At 45.5% G+C, this 19,420-nt stretch overlaps 2 protein-coding genes across 4 annotated transcripts in view; one reads left to right on the forward strand and one right to left on the reverse strand.

Annotated features, from left to right (window-relative positions):
• Positions 1 to 72: 72 nt before the first annotated feature.
• pcsk9 (proprotein convertase subtilisin/kexin type 9) lies at positions 73 to 7,828 on the forward strand. The gene is made up of 12 exons (XM_015971768.3): positions 73 to 536; positions 794 to 985; positions 2,744 to 2,876; positions 4,129 to 4,262; positions 4,348 to 4,489; positions 4,564 to 4,760; positions 4,831 to 5,014; positions 5,093 to 5,269; positions 5,344 to 5,492; positions 5,571 to 5,733; positions 6,318 to 6,484; positions 6,559 to 7,828. Exons 1-12 carry the CDS (start codon positions 204 to 206, stop codon positions 6,763 to 6,765), a joined length of 2,178 nt encoding a protein of 725 aa, XP_015827254.1. The 5' UTR covers positions 73 to 203; the 3' UTR covers positions 6,766 to 7,828.
• A 6,210-nt stretch (positions 7,829 to 14,038) lies between these two features.
• usp24 (ubiquitin specific peptidase 24) overlaps positions 14,039 to 19,420 on the reverse strand; it is a 41,711-nt gene continuing 36,329 nt past the window's right edge. For all 3 annotated transcript variants that reach the window (XM_054730056.2, XM_015971770.3, XM_015971769.3), the window contains 10 exons: positions 19,342 to 19,420; positions 19,141 to 19,259; positions 18,952 to 19,065; positions 18,804 to 18,869; positions 18,653 to 18,719; positions 18,504 to 18,582; positions 18,308 to 18,383; positions 17,765 to 17,851; positions 16,778 to 16,888; positions 14,039 to 16,403 (listed from right to left, as the gene is read on the reverse strand). The exon at positions 19,342 to 19,420 is cut by the window's right edge and continues 24 nt beyond it. In XM_054730056.2, coding sequence (XP_054586031.1) covers positions 16,341 to 16,403; positions 16,778 to 16,888; positions 17,765 to 17,851; positions 18,308 to 18,383; positions 18,504 to 18,582; positions 18,653 to 18,719; positions 18,804 to 18,869; positions 18,952 to 19,065; positions 19,141 to 19,259; positions 19,342 to 19,420 — 861 coding nt within the window. In that variant the 3' untranslated portion in view covers positions 14,039 to 16,340. The remainder of the gene's footprint in view (positions 16,404 to 16,777; positions 16,889 to 17,764; positions 17,852 to 18,307; positions 18,384 to 18,503; positions 18,583 to 18,652; positions 18,720 to 18,803; positions 18,870 to 18,951; positions 19,066 to 19,140; positions 19,260 to 19,341) is intronic.

Consider the following 19,420-nt stretch of genomic DNA (forward strand, 5'->3'; position numbering starts at 1 on the left):
GGACGTGTTTTTTTGAGTGACAGTATTCTCAGACTGTTTGTGTGTGTGTGTGTGTGGGGGGGGGGGGGGACGGAAGACAATCCTTCGATATAAAAGAGGTGGCGTGAGCCGCTGAGACGTCACCAGTCTCCGCCTTAAATTATAAGAATTAAATCAATTGTTCGATTTTTTATTTTTTAATTTTCTATTTTAAATCAGAGTATATGGTTGGAGGCTGTTTCTGTGAGCTGGCAGAGCACGCGGGGGCTGGAACCCCCTCTTCCAAACATCTGGACAAGTGTGACTGGAATAAAACCAGAACTCTGATCGGAGGTGTAATTGTCATCTGGGCCATTTTAACTGGAAACAGTGGAGCGGAGGTGTGCAGAATGCGTTGCGCCTGGATTGGCTGGGCGCTCTGTCTGTGCGCATCTTCGGCCGTGTGCGCGCAGGACTACTCCGAGGACGACGAGATGATCCTGGATCTGATCCGAGACGACGGGACTCAGCCCGAAGCTGGAGCAGAGCCCGCTGCGGAGTTTCTCAAGTGTAACAAGGTAAAATCATCACCCAGATCAGCAGAAGCCCATCTTTAATCAGAGATGCTATTAAATAGTTTGTCAGCGCGCGCTCGTGCCAAAACAACCAGATTATGTTCATGTTTTATTATATGGATGCTTGCATTTGGAAATAAGTCTGCACATGATAAGAGAAACATGTTAAATGACTGACTTCAATCAAATGCGTAATTTCTGGTGTGCGCGTGGACATATAGGTCACCTGTAGCATACTGTGTTTATTCCCTGTGCTGCAGGCGGCATGGCGCATGCCCGGTCAGTACCTGGTTATACTGCACCAGGGGACGCACGCGTCTCAGGTCCAGCGGACTATCCGGAGGCTGAGAGCCAAAGCAGCCAGGAGAGGCTCTCTACTGGAGATCCTGCAGACCTACTCTGGAGCTCTGCAAGGCTTCCTGGTCAAAATGAGTCGAGATGTACTTCACCTGGTAAATGTTCCTCCTAAAAGCAACTTTTAAAGAGAGAAAGTTACAAATGATGAGTAAAACAGAATTAACTTCAATATCTGAGAGAACGGGCCACTTCACATTTATATTTGCATGAAAGCTCATTAGTCCTGGTCAAAAATATACCTTTGTGTGAACTGCTGTTAGTTTGGCTGATTTAGATGATAGTTTATTAAAACGACCAATTTTAACATAATTAATATTTTATGCAGTGTAAATATTTATTCTAGTAGGGAGAACAATAATCTTGTGTTTTTAATTTCGTGTATTTACTAAAACGTTTATTTTAATGTGACAAACCCCACGTCCACATTCAAGAAGAGACACAAATCTGCTCTATCTTTAGGTTGCTTTGGAAATCTCTAATTACTAAATCCTTAACTAACATGAAAACTGCTTCAGGGTCAGCAAAAACAGTGGGATGGACAGAGATCCAGAACTCTCTTGCATGTTTTCAGTGTTTTTCCACTTCAACAATTTAATAATTAATCTGCCAATTTGATATTTGACAGAAAAATCTGTCGAATGACCAAACAAGCAAAAACTCCCCACTGTAGGTTCTTAATCGCTGGCTTGTAAATGCCTCGGAGTTTGAGCCTGCGTATAAAAATGAAAACATAGTGAGAACGTGTTGAGAAATCCCGTTTAACAGAGGCAGAGACTCAGTGATGTGGTGCTTCAGCTCCTCAGAAGCTTGACAACCTTCTGCCTGTTGCTATGTTGCTTCATGATGCAGAAACAAAACAAAATACAACAATAAGTCAGGTGGGAATAAAAGCATAGATGACCTTCTCGGCGTCGGTTGCTGCATGAGAGACACAAACTGATCTCTGCTGAGGTTCTACATGTAAAACCAGCTGGAACCCTTTCATCCGTACGAATTTCTTTAATAACAAAACTGTAAAAAAATTATCTCAGTATGTACAAAATCATCTATATTTAAACCTACAGCTACTTTTTCTTAACCCTTTTTATTCCCACCACCTAATCAATAATGTAAAACTACTGAAAACAGCATATTTCAGGCAGTTCAATGGGCTGATTTAAAAAGTCTTTCCACCCGTTTCCACTTATTCATGGTCCACAAAGAAACAGACATATTTCTCCCTAGCAACTACCTCCCAGACCAGTAGGTTCTGGGTCTACCCTACTGGGTCTCATCCGGACTAGAACCTCCAAAGGAAAGAATGCATCCTGATCAGATGCCTGGACTCATTTCCATGTGGAGGAGCAGTGGTTCTAGTCTCAGCTCCCAGATTGATGGAGCTTCTCATTTTACCGCTGAGGCCAAGCAGAAAGGAGGAAGCTCATTTCAGCTGCTTTTAGTGAGACATCTAGGAGGGAGTACAGCTGCTGCTCATGAGAGGTGGTTCAGACATGTCCCTGGGAGGAGAAGCTGAGGCTGACCCGGGACAGGCTGAGGGATTCAAGCTCTAGGTTGGCATGGGAACCACTCGGAAGGAGCTGGCAGAAATGTGCACTGTTTGGGCATCCTTGTGAGGGTTAACACGTTTAACACACTTTAATGTGCATTTTAACTAATCCTTTTTTGCAAAGCTGCTAAGATTTTAAAATTAAAAACTAATTTTATTTGTTTTTTCATATTTAACTGTCAGTTACTTTTTGCTTCTGTTCAGCTTTTAGAAAGAAGACAAAACCATAAAAACTAGTTTTCCTGATCTTCTTTTATGACTGAGCAGGAGAATTACTGTTAATTATCTTTGGCTTTGTTCCTTTAAGGCAGTGAAGCTCCCTCATGTTCATTATGTAGAGGAGGACTCGTCCATCTTTGCTCAGAGCGCCCCCTGGAACCTCCAGCGTTTACTGCAGCCTCATGGTGGGCTCTCTCTGAATGCCACATACAGCCCTCCAAGTGAGTCTAATCTGGTCACACACACACACACACACACACACACACACACACACACACACACACACACACACACACACACACACACACACACACCAACTCTGTGGATGCATGCCCATTTATTACAAATCAGCAAAGTTTTCTCTGATTAAAAAAAAGCATCAACAGCAGTTCTTTGGGTTCTTAAATCAGTCATAACTCCGTCTGTAATAAACGACCCAGCATGACATTTCTTATCACCATGGCAACCTTTCACTGAGAGTACGTACACACTGATGATGAGTTTATGAGGTGGAGATCGCTGTCGTTACCATAAGCCTTCACTCACAGTAAAAAGGAAAATGTCGGCTTTTACAGCTTCAGTGAAAAAGATGCTTGAAAAGTGACAGATTTACAAAATAAAAACCTCCAAACAGGAAGAAAATATAAGTAAGAAGCTGAAGAATAATTCTGGCTTAAATAAAATCAAATATTCACATAAGTACAAAGCTGGTAATGACACTGAAAAGAAAACACACCAACACATCCCAGAATTTTTAGGCTAAAAGGCTTCAAAAAGCAACGTATCATGATCTGTTCTAAAGAAATATAACCACTAAAGAACCCAAATGTCGTGCTTTGGTTGTGGTTAGGACTCAAGTACAGGTGGGTCAGACTCTGGGAGGCAGCAGAGAAGGTTTAGCTCTTTATTTTAAAGCCATGTCAGGAATATGGAGGGGCTACATCAACATGGCACCAAAACAACGCCTAAAGCAGGCTTGGTTTAGGGCAGAGGTCACTAGTCTCCATGTGAGACTTCTAGACCAAAACCTCTGCTGACCAAAAAGACCCGTCTCACATATGCCCGGAAACTAGCCTGGCTACCCACAAACATCTTGATGCTCCACAAATATTCAGTAGACAGTGTGCCCCTTTAAATCTGGTGTAAAACGAACTTTGCATTTCAGAACATCACACCACCAGTCCAACATGTGGTGGTGGTGTGATGGTCTGGGACCACTTGCTGTAACTGATTTCTATCAGAAAGCCCTCCACAGAGATGTGGAAGACCCAGTCATCATCAACACTTGATTGCAGCTGTTGCTGCCAAAAGTGATCTGAGCAGTTTCAAGGTTTCGGGGTAATTATCTTCTCGTTTGGGACCAGGCTGTTCTGGTACTGTGTTTTTTCTGTGAAAGTAAAATGGTCATTTCTCGTTCATGACAAAGCGATAAAAGAAGAACTCGACAGTCAGACTCATCTCTGTTCTTCGCAGATGATGGAGGGATGGCGGAGGTGTTCCTGATGGATGGCAGTGTTCAGAGTTCCCACAGAGAGGTTGAAGGACGCGTGCAGATCACAGACTTCAACAACGTCCCTGAGGAGGATGGGGTCAGAGTTCATAGGCAGGTATGTGTGTGTGACTGCAGCTCAGTGATGAAGCTTTAACACAGATCTGTCTGACTGATGCTCTGACCCGTCTCCCTTTCTGCAGGCCGGTCAGTGTGACGGCCACGGCACACACCTGGCGGGGGTTGTGACTGGACTGGACTCGGGCGTTGCTAGAGGTGCGGGTGTTAGCCTGGTTCGTGTGCTTAACTGTCAGGGGAAAGGGACCGTTTCAGGAGCTCTAGCAGGTACTTGAGATGACCAAGCCTCAGCAGAGCCGGAGCAGACGCTGGGACCTTATCCGTGCCTTTGTTCTGATCAGGGATGGAGTTTATTCGAGCGACATTACTGGCCCACCCGGTGGACACGGTGGTTGTTTTGCTGCCTTTCGTCGGTGGCTTCAGCCGCTCCTTAAACACCGCCTGCAGAGACCTGGTGGCTCACGGAGCCGTGGTCATAGCTGCTGCGGGGAACCACAGAGACGACGCCTGCCTTTACTCACCTGCTTCAGAGCCAGAGGTGATCGTCTGAAGAGTCTGAACATACCGGACCACACACACTCCTCTGCTAAGCTGATCTGTGTGTGCAGGTCATCACAGTGGGAGCGGTGAACTCAGCAGACCAGCTCATGTCACAGGGAGCAGGCGGCACCAACACAGGACGCTGTGTTGATCTGTTTGCACCTGGTGATGACATCGTCAGCGCCAGCAGTGACTGTAGCACGTGTTTCACATCACGCAGTGGAACCTCGCAGGCTGCAGCGCATGCTGCAGGTACACACACACACACACACACACGCTCATGCAAAGTAACCCAAGACTGATCGGTCTTATATTTTGTTATGTGTTCAGGTGTAGCAGCTGTTGTCCTGTCCTCCAATCAGGACGCATCACCGGTTCAGGTCCTACAGATGATGTTGCATCATTCCATCAGCAATACAATCAACTTCCTGCCTCTGTCAGACACACGGCGTCTCTCTTCTCCAAACTTTGTAGCAGCCTTGCCCTCATCCAGCAGCTCCAAATCAAGTGAGTGACCCACCCTTTAACACACGACACATCTCAGCGCTGTTCTCAGCAGGTGGTTTCACTTTTATGGGCAGGCAAGGAGCTGCTGTGCCGCTCCGTGTGGTCGGAGAGGTCAGGGCTTTCAAAAACCGACAGGGTGACGAGCCGCTGTCGCCCGGGGGAGGAGATGATGGGCTGCAGCAGCTATGCTCCCGATGGCGTCCGTGTGGGAGAAACCATCACCGTGAGTCCGTTCAGACTTACACTTTGATCCAAACCAACGCAGACGTGTTAAATAAACCGCCATCTGCTGCGTGTGCAGGAGAGCCGCGGACAGGCAGAGTGTGTTGCCTACAACGGCGAAGCAGGTAACGGTGTGTACGCGGTGGCCCGCTGCTGTGTGATGAACGGTCTTCACTGTCAGGTCCGATCCAGTCCTGAGGCTGGGAAAGATGCTCAGTGTGGCGACCCGCCGCACCTCACAGGTGAGCCACAGGTATTACTGCAGCAGAAACAGGATTAGGATTTGTTGCTTAGAGTTACTAAAGTCATGTGGATGTTCTCCGGGATTAAACTGGGAACGTTAATACGTTTAGCGTTTAAAATGTAAAAATCTTTTTTGGCTCACCTTAAACTGACCTGTTGGTCTTAATAACCCTAATAAATGATGGATTTAGTAGAATACTGAGGTAGATTGCAGCTTATCCTAAATAAATGTGAGGACAACTGGGTAACTGCTGCCTGCACGAGCCATTTAGGACTTATTCATATGTGCAAAAGGCAGTGGAACATGCTCACCGGTACCGTTCTGCAGCATGTGTAAGTGGTTTTTTCATTCTGCTGCATTCAGATCTTCTAGGTCAATTACGTTTCCATGGCAATCACTCAGGAAGAAAACCTGCTCTTCTGGTCAGCAGAAACGCCAGCTGTCTGGGTTTTAAAAGCAGATCTGGAAATGTCATTTTTACACCTAAATGCATTTTGTTCCAGTCCGTGATCGGGTCCGTGATGATTCCTGAGTGGAAGATGAGAACGTCTCATTGTTGGGACTTTGGTCTCTGCCTTCCAGGGTGCACAGCTTATTCCACTACTGAGCTGCTGTCCGACTCCCGTCCTCATGCCGGACTTGGGAAGCGCTGCGTGGTGAAGGAAGGAGTCACATCACACGCACTCTGCTGCCGCGCTCCGTCTCTTGAGTGCCACCTGTTGGAAAACTCAGCTGCAGACAGAGAGCAGGTTTGTAATTAGTAAACGTCTTTTAGAGTCACCTCCTGGACAGATCTTCTTACCGTCAGATGTCTCTGCTGCAGGTCCAGCTGTCCTGTCCCGCTGGATGGACTCTGACGGACTGCAGTGCCATCTCCCTGGGAACTGCAGTCCTGGGGTCGGTTGCTAGGGGCAATAGCTGCTACATCCAGAGTGCCACAGGGGCAGGAGAAGCAGTGGGCATCGCTGTATGCTGCCGTGCTGCACCACCACCACCACCACCACCACCTTCTGCCACAACTCCAACCTGATCCTGCAGCAATCTGAGAGCAGCTTTGACTTGCTGTCCCGTCTCTAACCGTGTTTCCTCCTCTGGGGCACGCTGACCTTCCTGATGCTGTCGGTGCCCTCCTCTTCAGCTGACGGTGACAACTGTGCTATCAGGTCAAAGCATGTTCTGTCACAATATTCTAAACCATCTCACACATAGCGTGCTGTGAAAAAGTGTTTACTACATCAGACCGGCCCGTTTAAGGGTTCAGTCGGCGGGAATTCAAACTGAATTCACCCACGATCATAGTTCACCACGTAAACAGCCTCAAAATGTTGTAGAAATGGTCATTCATCAAGTTTTCAAAAATATATATTAAACTTTGTGTTATTTATTACTTCATCATGTAGAATTTACATCCTGGTTTCTATTAGTTAATTCAGTTATTATTAATTTTAATAGTACTCATTATTTTTTATTAATACCACTCGAGAACAACTCACTGAGGTCACAGTTATGGAAGACTTTCTTTCCACGTCTGGATCTTTGGCTCTTGCTTCTACTGGATATCTGTTGGTGTCTTGTGGGAATTTGGTGACTTAACAAGCACACGTTGTTGAGAGATGTACAGATTTTTCCAGTGGTTATTTAAACAATACGTTTGAAGAATATTTCCACAGTGTAATAACACAGAATGACCATTAAAATAGTGTATTTTCAGAGAAGTCTGTTGATTCTTGATTTGAACAAGGACGATAGAGATGGAATTCTTGATTAATTTATTTTTTAATTTTGGCATCTTCTTCTATCAGTTATTACCTTCTGTAGTTATTATTGACGTTAAACAGTGTTTTGTAAAGTGAAAGTAATGTACTTTTTTTCCATACATCACATTTCAAATAAATTAATAAATTCAATGTTCAATTTATTTACGAAGCATATTTTGGTGGAGTGTACTGCCCAAAGACACTACAGCACAACAAGAGAAAGCTAGGGTTGAACCAGCAACCCTTCAATTACTGGACAACCTATTCTACCTCCTGAGCTAACGCCACATGTTGTCTCTAATTGGTTTTAAAAAGCTGAAAAAAAAGAGCTATTATAATTACACAGGGCTGAAAAATCTTCAATTAAAAATAAACTAAAAACAGAAATAGAATGAAATTAAAAAAAACATTAAAATAGTGTAATTTTGAAAAGAATGTAATTGTAGGTTAGAGTAGTAATTTGAGAACTTCGAGCGGAGTCTGTAAGAATCAGATTCAACACTGAAAGTACAAAGCAGCTGCAGCTTAGACTTCTCATGGGGCCTAAAAGAGACGTACAGTTGGCAAATGGTATTTGATATAGCGCCTTTTAGAGTCCTGGACCCCTCAAGGCGCCTTACAACACAATCAGTCATTCACAAATTCATACCCTGGTGGTGATGAGCTACAATGTAGCCACAGCTGCGCAGGGGCACACTGACAGAGGTGAGTCTGCTGTACACAGGCGCCACTGGTTCCTCCGACCACCACCAGCAGGCAAGGTGGGTAAAGTGTCTGGCACCTGGACACAATGACAGCAACAAACTGAGCGGGGCTCGAACCTGCAACCTTTCCAATTACAGGGCGAGCACTTAACTCCTGTGCCACCGTCACGCCAGTTGGATGGCATCTGCATAAAGATGGCAAGACATTCCTTTAAAAAAGCTCAAGATGTGCTGAAGAGGAAGCAGATAGAGGAGGAAGAGTAGAGGCCCCAGCACCGAACCATGTGGGACACCGTGGGCGAGGGAGATGGAGGATGACCAAAACTTAGAGACCGCAGAGAAGGAAAGCTCAGGCAGGTATAAGGAGAACCACTCCAGAGCAGTTCCTGATAGGCCTGCCCAGTCTCTCAGCCTATCTAGTAGCAGATGATGGTCAACGGTGTCAAAGACTGCAGTCAGGTCCAGCAGAACCACAACGGCCATCGACTGCAAATTATATCTACCTCTGGATGGTGCTGGAGATTGCCCAATCAGAAGATTTGTTGATTATTTGGCTAAAGTTCAAGGCATGGATGGCAGAAAACTTCCCGTGTCTCAATGAGAATAAAACAGAGGCAATGGACCCAATGGTCACTTCTTCCAAGGTGGACTGTGGTGATATATTTTACTGCCAGAGTGCTTCTGCAATCAATGTTGACGTGAAGAAAGACAATGCTTCCTGCTTTGATGCTCACATTAGTTCTGTGGTATCTTCTTCCTTTTATCATTTGAGACGCTTGGCTAAAGTGAAGCCATTTCTGACTAGACGGGATCTTGAGATTGTTGCCTTCATTACCTCGGGCCTAGACTACTGTAACTGTCTAATTTGGTGTAAGTCAGGGTACTGTAGCTCGCCTGCAGCTTGGTCAGAACGCTGCACCGAGACTCTTGCATAAGAAAACTACAACCACGTGACATCATTTCTGGCTGCTCTTCATTGGCGACCTGTCCATTTTAGAACTTGTTTTAAAATTGGTTTCATTGCTGTTGAAGGTACTGACTGGGTCGGCTCCTGCCTATGTGACTGAGTTGCTGTAGCCATACGTTTCTGCTCGGACAATCCACTCCAAAAACCAGTTGTTTGTTTGTGGCTCCCAGAGCTCTGGTGAGGACCGGAGGGGATAGGGCATTCTCTGTAGCGGGACCAAAACAATAGAACGCACTTTCCCTTACCTGTTAGCTCTCTTCATCAGTAGCATGTTTAAAATGAGGCTAAAGACCTACTTTTATGAACTGACGTTTAACTCAGTGGTTGCTGATATTTTATATGATCATACTCCATAATTTTGACTATGCTGGTTTTAATTGTTTCTGTTGGCTTTATCAGTTTATTTATTTTTTATTGTACAGCACTTTGGTGGCATGCTTCATGCCTGTAAGTAAGTAAGTAAGTAAGTAAAAGTGTATTTATAGAGCGCCTTTCACAGATATAAATCACAAAGCGCTGTACAACATGATAAAGATCAGGGCAAATACCTCTAACCAATAAAAACATCAGAAAAACAATAGCAGTGATAAAGTAGAAAATAAAATCATGAGTACAAACAAAGTGAAGGTGTGAACCCGAACAAAGCCGTCATTCTGAAACCTTTAGGGAGGGAACGCCTGGATGAAAAGGTGAGTTTTTAGATGATTTTTAAAGACCTCTACAGTGTTAGAGAGACGGAGATTTGAAGGTAGACTGTTCCAAAGTCTGGGTGCAATAGTCTGAAAGGTCCTGTCCCCTTTGGTTTTCAGTCTGGTTCGAGGAACAGCCAGGAGGTTTTCAGATGTGGATCTAAGGTTCCGAGAGGTGGTGTGTGGGGATAAAAGCTCAGATAGGTAGCTTGGAGCCTGGTTGTTAAGAGCTCTATAGGTCAGGACTAAAACTTTAAACTGTATTCTATATTCTACCGGGAGCCAGTGGAGGGACTGTAAACCTGGAGTGATGTGAGCTTGTCTGCTGGATTTGGTTAGGAGTCTGGCTGCTGCATTTTGGATGGCTTGAAGGCGTGAGAGGGAGGTTTTGCTGAGACCAGTAAAAAGAGCGTTACAGTAGTCTAAGCGGATGACACAAAGGCATGGATTATGTTTTCCAGATCTGCAGTAGAAACCAGTTTACGGTCAGTGTGCCCCAGGGCAGCTGTGGCTACATCGTAGCTCATCACCATCACTGTGTGAATGGATGCGCTTTGGAGTCCTTACTCTGAGAGGCGCTATACAAGTGCAGGTCATTTAACATTTGAGTTGAGAGATAAGAAGAGCTGTTTCAGTAGAACGTTTTAAAGCCGATTACAGGAGGATCTTTTTTGACATCAATATTTATGTTTTTCTCATTGCATCGTGGGAATGGGTGGCAAGAATCGGTCCATTTTGCTGACATTTTGATAGTTTAGCATGTTTGGGAGGAGGGTTTGGCGGTTTGGCCTGTGGGAGGCTTGATAAATCCTTTTATTGGAATTTTCCTTCGTAAACGACCACGAAAATGTGAAAGTGGAGAAACGAGAGTAAGATGCAAAAGTTCATTTATTTCAGTAATCCAGCTTCGACTGAGGGACCAACTAAAGGCTCAGGAACCCTTTGCCCAGGTTTTGGGGTGAATTAGTTTAACAGAGTGTGACACTCTGATTCTGCAATATTGAAACATAATCTAATTATCTGGGATTTTGAATGTTTTCATGAGCTGTTAGCCATAATCATCACAAGTATAACAAATAAATACTCAAAATACCTGGCTTTACATGGAATGATTCTACCTTATAATTAGTTTATAAGTCTTTTAAGATGGATTACTGAAATAAATTAACTTTTGCACAATATTCTCATTCTTCGATTTTCGATTTTCACCTGTACGACTAAACATCACCAAGACCGAGGAACTGGTTGTTGACTTTAGGAAGCACCAACAGATGTTAAAATGGTTGAGGACTACTGGGAATACACACTGACTGCAACCTGGACTGGTCCAAGAACACTGGTGCTGCTTGTAAGCAAAGGCAAAGCCAGCTCTACCTTCTGAAGAGGCTCAGATCTGTCCATGTCTGTGAGAAAATGCTGACCATGTTCTTTGACTCTGAGGTAGATTGTGGTCGGTTTTGCAGCTGTGTGCTGGGGTAGTTGGGTGAAGACAGCTGATGCCAAGAGGCTGAACAAACTAACAAGGTGGCTTCTGGTGACTGGAGAACTGGTTAGATCAGTGGTTCCCAAACTTATTTAGCCGCGCACCCCCTTCTATGTCCCGACCATGTCGACGCACCCCCCAGCCCCCACATCAGGGCATGGCTATATATATATATATATATATATATATATATACATACATACATACATATATATATATATATATATATATATATACATATATATATATATATATATCAGACGTCAAGCTAAACAGACAGAGTTAAAAAATATGATCGACCTTTTTCCCCATCACTTTCATTTTTAAATAGTCATTAATAAACATTCGATACATTACAATTTTCTTTGATTTAATTTTAAAGAAATATTTAGAGTGCCCAGGTAGCACATAAACAATGCAATTTAACGGTTTTCTTAAAGTAGGAATGTTTAACCAGAGCGCTCTCCTTCCTTCTGCTCTGCGTAAACCTGAGCTGATCACCTACTGGTGCGTAATCAAATGTCTATAGGGGAAAAGATGGAAAAGCTAAAGCCATGAGGTTCACTTTTACCTCAGACTGACTTATTGCTGTTTTATGGTGTGGCTGAATCTGCGATCCGCTGCCACGCGGACTGGAACAACAAATGCTGCAGTAACAGGACTTGTGGTCAGGTTCATGAGGAGTCACTGGCTGGAGCGGACCCAACTTTAATACGTCATCCCAAAATAGAAGCTAATATCTTAATTTGACCTTGAATGAAATAAAACCTCTTAAAAGTTTTTATCACAGAGGAGGCAGCGCTCATTTCTGTCTTCAGTCTGACGGCGCGCCGGAGTTTGCGCAGCGTGCGCGCTTATTGAATCTGTGTGTGTGTGTGTGCGGCACAGCTCCATGAGCCGCTCCAGTCACCGCGTCTCGTTATTGGCGCTATTTAAACCAATGTTGTAAAATGACTTCTGCCCAGCCCAGATGTGCTCACTTGTGCACCCGTGAGCCGTGGCTCCGCTGGAACGCGTCTGACCTCTGACAGACGCACTCTGAACTTCAGATCTTCAGCGTGCTGTTAATAGCCTGAATGGGAATCATTTCTTGTTATTTAGTTACATCCACAATGTCCTGTGTGTGAGGTTTACAACGTCAGAACACCTGCATGAGACAGGTGTTAATTACAATCTGCCAGAATGACTCACCACCTTCAGATTCCTCCAACACCGTTAAAAATGATCAAATACGGAACATATCGGCGTGCGCAGGCCAGAGTGCTGAAGCTCGGCGCATTGTTATTATGAAGCTAGGGCACATGTGGAGGACACGCGCGCAAAAATATACTTGTTTTCAATTACATTTATTGTGCCCACTTACTTTTTCTTTGGCCCACCCACACATGAGTTTCTATGCTAATGGTGACATATGACAGACTTCTCTGAGCTCCGCAGCCGTTACACTTTTCACCTCGCGCACCCCCTAGCGGCAGCTCGCGCACCCCCAGGAGTGCACGCACCACACTTTGGGAATCCCTGGGTTCTGGGTTAGAGGTTTCTGAGAGAACGCTGAAAAAGCTTCTCAGCACCAGGGACAACCCCCCTCACTCATGTACGTGATCCAGCATCTTGATTGTGAATTACTAATCTATATGATAATATCTCTCATCCCCTCTACAAGCTGCCTACTAATTATTACTCATGTAAAAGTATTTGTTGTTCTGTTGTTTAACTAGTTTTTTAAAACTCTGTACTCACGTATTTTTAAAGGGATACTTTGCACATTTTTCTTGAGCCAGTATGTGCTAAAATGACCCTTTACAGGGTTAATGAAAGGCCACCCAGCCCCTATTGACGCCTGTGGTCAGAATATTCCACTTACAACTTCACACTGACGGGCCGCTTCCTGTAGTGGACATACCTGGTGCTGCAGTCCGGTTACAGTTCCTTTCCTCCAAGTTTTAGATCACGAACACAGCTGATTGGTTTGATTTAGTGATGAAATGCTCCTGTAGATGCTAATGAAGGCCGGGAGACTTTTCAGCTGTTAGATTAAGGTGTTAAAAAGACGAACACACGGAGAGTAGATAGGTTTTGCTTTATCTTCTACAGACACGAGGGGAGGCTAAAAGCAAGCCCAAACTGCCTAGTCTCCCTTTAATCCTCCTGTTGCACTGAGCAGGACTATGACAAAAATATTTATCTTTGGCCTTAAAACTCACCCCATGGGCACCATTGTTTCCCCATCACCTTTCTTTTATTATCAAATCATGACCTTTGTTCCAGAATTTTATTTATTGTGTTGCTTTTTGAGATTTTTTAGCCTCCATCATGCTGTCACACGGGTTCTATTACAGTGCTTTCTTATTTCTGCAGGTCTGTCATCAGGTCTGAATCTTGCTGGTAAAACTAAATCCATCACAAATAATTCATGATTATGATTATTTTATTCAACAGGGCATGGTTACTTAGTCCAGGTTGAGCTGGTTTAGTGCATTAAAAACGGTTTCGTTTTTACTGAGATCCTTTAGTCTGATGTTGACATTGTTTTCTAATTTGAAGCTTTTAAGTATGACCAAAAAGAGAAGAAATATTTCTAAATATTTTGTACTGAATTAGTAAAATAAAACTTTCAAGAATGCAACTTAACGATGATCCTGCAACAGGAAGTAGAATCATGACACCACTGAGACAAGCACAAAGAACAGTGTTTACAAAAGGTTGTGCATTCCAGTTTATTTTATATCAAACCTCCCCTCAATCAAATTCTCTGATGTACAAATTAAAATTTGAGTTTTAACATGCATTACAGATTCCTGCGACGTCAGAAGTGAACTTTCAAAATTGAAGCGCAGTAAAAACCCGTATAGGTGCCAATCCTGACCCATATCCCTCCCTGCATCCCAGAATTAAGATTGTTTCAAAGCCCTCCCCTACTTCCCGCCCGCCATCTTTAAATAATCGTGGAGATGTAGAGAAGAGGGCCGAACCAGTAGGAGACTCTGCTGGAGGCAGCTTGTGTCACTTGGCATGGGCTGTGTGTTTAGTGAGGGAGCTGCACGCAGCCAATCAGCCGCAGCGAGCAGTGCTAGCTTGTGACAGAAAGTGCTAATGATACCAAATCACACTGCAAACAACACGGGGGGCTGATTTTTCTGTTTCTTTTTTTTTTTCCCATCTGTCACACAGAAAAACACAAACTTCACCACTTGCTGCCACACATGCAAACGTGACATTTACGGCTAATGAGTCAGGGAGGAAGAGGGGAGTGAAGGGTGAGTTTGGAGGGGCTAAAGAGGCGTCTTTCCTCTCCTCGGCGGGCTGACTGCATGTTGATTGGAACAGAAAATCAGTTTGCATGAATGCCTCGTACTGTAAACATCAATCTGTTAAAGCTGAGAGCTAACCTGCTATGCTAGGTGTGTTTTCCTCAAAGCTACAGAGATTGAATCAGAGTGAAAAGAAGCAGCATTTTACCATCACCAAAACCCCGTCGCCACCCCTCCACACGCCCACGTTTAGACAGTTACATTCATAGACCCCTTAGTGCATTAGCCTGAGGGGTAATGAGGATGAACGAGCCCTGTTACGCTCCCACGATCGTTCCAAACGACTCCAGGAGACGCTTGTAAGGACACGCCCTGCTGAAGATGTGGCGGTAAGTCGGAGTGGGGTAGTATCGGGAGATTAAGGCACTTTAAGACTCCCGACGGTTTACGGTAGGGGTGACGATGGTAACATGAGCGTATCTCTCCTGTGAAAACTCGAGCTACGTTTGAGTTCAGCTCACGTGTGTGTGTGTGTGTGTGTGTGTGAGTTCAGCTTATGTGTGTGTGAGCTAAAAAAGGCAGACAAAAGCAAAAGGCAACGTGAAAAGAAAAAGAGCCAAACCTGATGCAGCAGAGGCAACAGTAAAATGAGGATGTGTTATGAGTGACACACGCTTGCAAGTTTTTCATACGTGTAATAAGTGTGTTTGTGTGTAACCTTGGCACCTAAAAATTAAACATGCTCCTGAGCTTCTCCTTAGTCGGCACTGATGGCCTGCCTACGCTGATCTGTGCGGCTTCAGATCAGGTTTTCTTGCATAAGGCTGAAGTCTCTAAAGACCCTCTCCAGGATTAAATCCATCCAGAGTCTGAGAGAAATAAAACGTAGCTATGAGAGGAATAAAAATCTAGCACGAGGCTGCTGGTCAGCAAGAAGAAGGAGCGGAGGGAGAGCGCTGACCATGGCACTGCTAGGGTCACGGACCCGGCCCTGTCCTGTGTGTCCCAGTGGCTACGGGTCAAAGGTCCAGTCACAGGCTGGAGTGGCAAGCTGTCATGTGATCGCGTGAGTGGCACTGCAAACACAAGTGGATGAGAAGCAAAGGAAGAAGAGGACACGAGCTCTGCTTGGCTCTGGAGGAACTGACCCGCCACCACGCTGCTGCTGTACATCACAATAGCCTGGGCTAGACTATAAAGTGCATACTTAACCCCACCCGCCCCCTCCCAAGTGCTCGCATGTGGAGGTGTTTCTGTACACGTCTAAGTTCCTCTAGAGCAGCTAGAGTTAGCTCCTTCACTTTGCATGGCTGTGGAGAAAAACACCAGACTTTAAAATAGTATCTTACACCTATGGAACAAATCTTAATTACAACATGAATATGCAAATACGTTGGCAAATATGAGGAGATAATTGTTAAAACACAACCCGGACCTGTCCTCCAAGTGAACGAGTGAGTGAAAGCATAAACCGAAGTCATCCGTGACTCGTGGAAGGTTATTCCCACCCCGGTCAGCTGCAATGCCCTTAATGATAATGCATCTCTATTGTCGCCTTGGCAGCTCTGAAAGGAAGTAATTCATGATTAATTCATAGCTCCTTTGTTGCCGTAGCGACCAAGAGAAAGAGTCCCGATTGGCCTCCTGTGGAGTCCTAAGTGTCCGGACCAATCACAGGCAAAGTGCAGCCCTTTCCTCTGGCTGCCTGGACCTCGGCTGCCTCTCCGCAGGACGGACCCGACCAGCTGATGGAGTTAGGAGTCGACATCCTCAAGATCGCTCTTTGAATCACCGAGCATCATGGGAGACTCTGACCCCTGTGGAATAAAACCAGTCCAGATTAAATCCCAGAGCAGAAAATATGTAACAAAAATAAAGAAAAACAAGTAAAGCGCTCAGGACGTGAAAGGAGGATTAAAATTTCAAACATCCTCCTTGTCAGGTTTCATCGTGCCAGAAATGACTGATAATCTTGAGTCGGCGTGCTGACGGGCACAGCAAGAGTCAGAAGAAAGGATCGGATTTAAACCCGCTGCTAATAACAACCGTAGGAGGTAACAAACTGCCTTCAAAGCTGTCGGCAGAAGCCAGTGAGATTATCCCTTTTTGTTCCAATGTTCTTTTTCTGGCTGTGTGAGCAGAGTGTGAGCAGTGTGAGTCATCCCAGAGCCCCGCTGGGTTAAGCAGCTACCTGTCGGAGGCTGCGGTCTGCGTTTTCATTAGCCGGGCTGCCATCGGAGCCGTTGCTGCTGCCAGACTGCTCCTTCTCGTTTAACAGTGCTGTGGCGTAGGCCAATGTATCCTGCAGATGTGCACGCACACACACACACACACACGCACGCACACACACACACGCACGCACGCACGCACGCACACACGCACGCACGCACGCACACGCACACACACACACGCACACGCACACACACACGCACGCACACGCGCGCACACACATGCACGCACACACACACGCACGCACACACACGCACACACACACGCACAAACACGCACACACACACGCGCGCACACACGTACGCACGCACGCACACACACACGCACAAACACGCACACACACACGCACAAACACGCACACACACACGCACAAACACGCACACACACACACGCACAAACACGCACGCACACGTGCACACACGTACGCACGCACACAGGCACACACACGCACACACACGCACAAACATGCGCGCACACACGCACGCACACACACACGTACGCACGCACACACACACACGCACGCATGCACGCACACACACGCACGCACACACACATACACACACACAAACACGCACGCACACGTGCACACACGTACGCACGCACACACGTACGCACGCACACAGGCACACACATGCACAAACATGCGCGCACACACGCACGCACACACACACGCACACACACACGTACGCACGCACACACACGCACGCACGCATGCACGCACGCACACACACGCACGCACGCACACACACGCACGCACACACACATACACACACACACAAGCACACGCACGCACACACACACACACAAAAGTTTGGCTTGGAGCAGAGGGGAAATATCAACACTACTTCATGTTTTTTGTAGCAGAGAGACTGGATGAAACTGACAGCACGCTGACCTACAGAATTATTACTACACGTGTGTGTGTGTGTGTGTGTGTGTGTGTGTGTACCTGTGCAGAGATGGTACGCTGGAAGGTTTTATTGGTGGACGTCTCATTGGAGACATTGCTCTGTGGAGTCCAGTAATGTTCAGTCATCTGTGGGCAGAAGGAAAACCCGCCGTAAGACTTAAACTCCTGAACCAAGATATAAGAAGCAGGCAGCACTCAAAGTAAACTTAACGGTAGCAGATGAAGAGAGAAGCAGGAGAAAAATAAAGAAGAAATAAGGAGGAAGAGGAGTTTCAAACACTTGAATCTAAAACATTCTCTATAAAAATATGAATATCCAAAAGGTAACACAAAAGTCTGCTAAGAAAACAAAGTGAACTACTTTTATAAAATCTAACACAACAAATGGTTAATTAAAAAAAACATTCAAAACTAATTCAATGAAAATAGATAATTTATCTAAAAATAAAAAATGGTTATTTTTCACCAGGAAACAGATTATTAAATAATAAAAAGCTCAAATGAACAGAAATGATGTGAAACATTTGAATAGTTTCTCATCTGTGTAAAACTGATTAATAATAAAAAGTATTCCAGCTTCACCTTCTTCTGCAACCACTGCACGGCCCAGCTCCAGTGGCCAGACAAGTCTTTGAAGTAATCTTTGGCTGGAGGACATCTGAGGAGGAATGAAAGCATCTCACACCTTCTCTCAATCATTAATATAAACAACGTTAATAAGAAGTTAATATCACCCTTCCCGTAAAGGCAGTGACCTCTGACCCTGAGATATACTCACTTCTGAGCCAGTGTGACCAGGAACTTCACACACTGGTAGCAGCGCCTGCTGTCCACGTTGTTGCTCTGATGCATCAAAGCTGAGGAGAGGAGATGACCTTATTATCACAGCGCTGCTACAGCGTCGCCTGCTTTCACCTGCAGACCTACCTAACAGGCCTTTGTCCGACTCAAAGGCGTACTTCAGCCTCTGGGACTGCAGCGGGTCTTCCATCACCTGAGGGTAAAGATTCACAGAGCAGCAGGTAACTCACAGGGATCCTGCTGTTCTAATGCGATAAAGAGAAGAAGAGAAGCTCACCAGAAGCTCCTGCAGCATCTGAAAGACATTCTTCAGCTCGTGGGGCGGAGCCGTCTCCAGCTGATTCTGAGACAAACAGATTTAGAGTTTACTAACAAGACTAGTGACTAGATGTGTAACAGGCAGTCGGCGTTTATAGCTCCCCTACTTTGAGCAGGTGCAGGACTCCCTGGGAGAAAGCCTCGTTACAGTAAGAGCAGTAGGTCACCATCTCTATCAGGAGAGACAGAGGCCCCGACAGCTCACGCATGGCAAACATCACCTAGAGGGCAGTCACACAAAAGCAATGTTAAAGGTGCTTTACAATTTTAAACAGAAGCACTGATTTGCATATTACCTCAAGAAGGTAAGGCTGTCCCTCGGGGGTGTAGAGTGATGCCAGCAGGTCTCCGTGGAGGGGGAGGAGCGGGCTGGAGGATGGGACGCTGTTCAAAAGCAACTTGAATCCTGCTGGGTCTGTGAAACACCAACGAAACGGAATCAAGCTGCTAGTCTGACGGAAAAGAGCGAGCGAGCTCTGCTAGGAGGACGGAGTCACCATGTGTTCGCCGAGAGCTGAGGTCAGAGTGCAGCGTGATCAGGGCCAGAGTGCTGTGGAGGAGGAGAAACTCCCGAGC

This window comes from Nothobranchius furzeri, chromosome 8 (genome assembly GCF_043380555.1).
Source record: "Nothobranchius furzeri strain GRZ-AD chromosome 8, NfurGRZ-RIMD1, whole genome shotgun sequence".
NCBI lineage: Eukaryota > Metazoa > Chordata > Actinopteri > Cyprinodontiformes > Nothobranchiidae > Nothobranchius > Nothobranchius furzeri.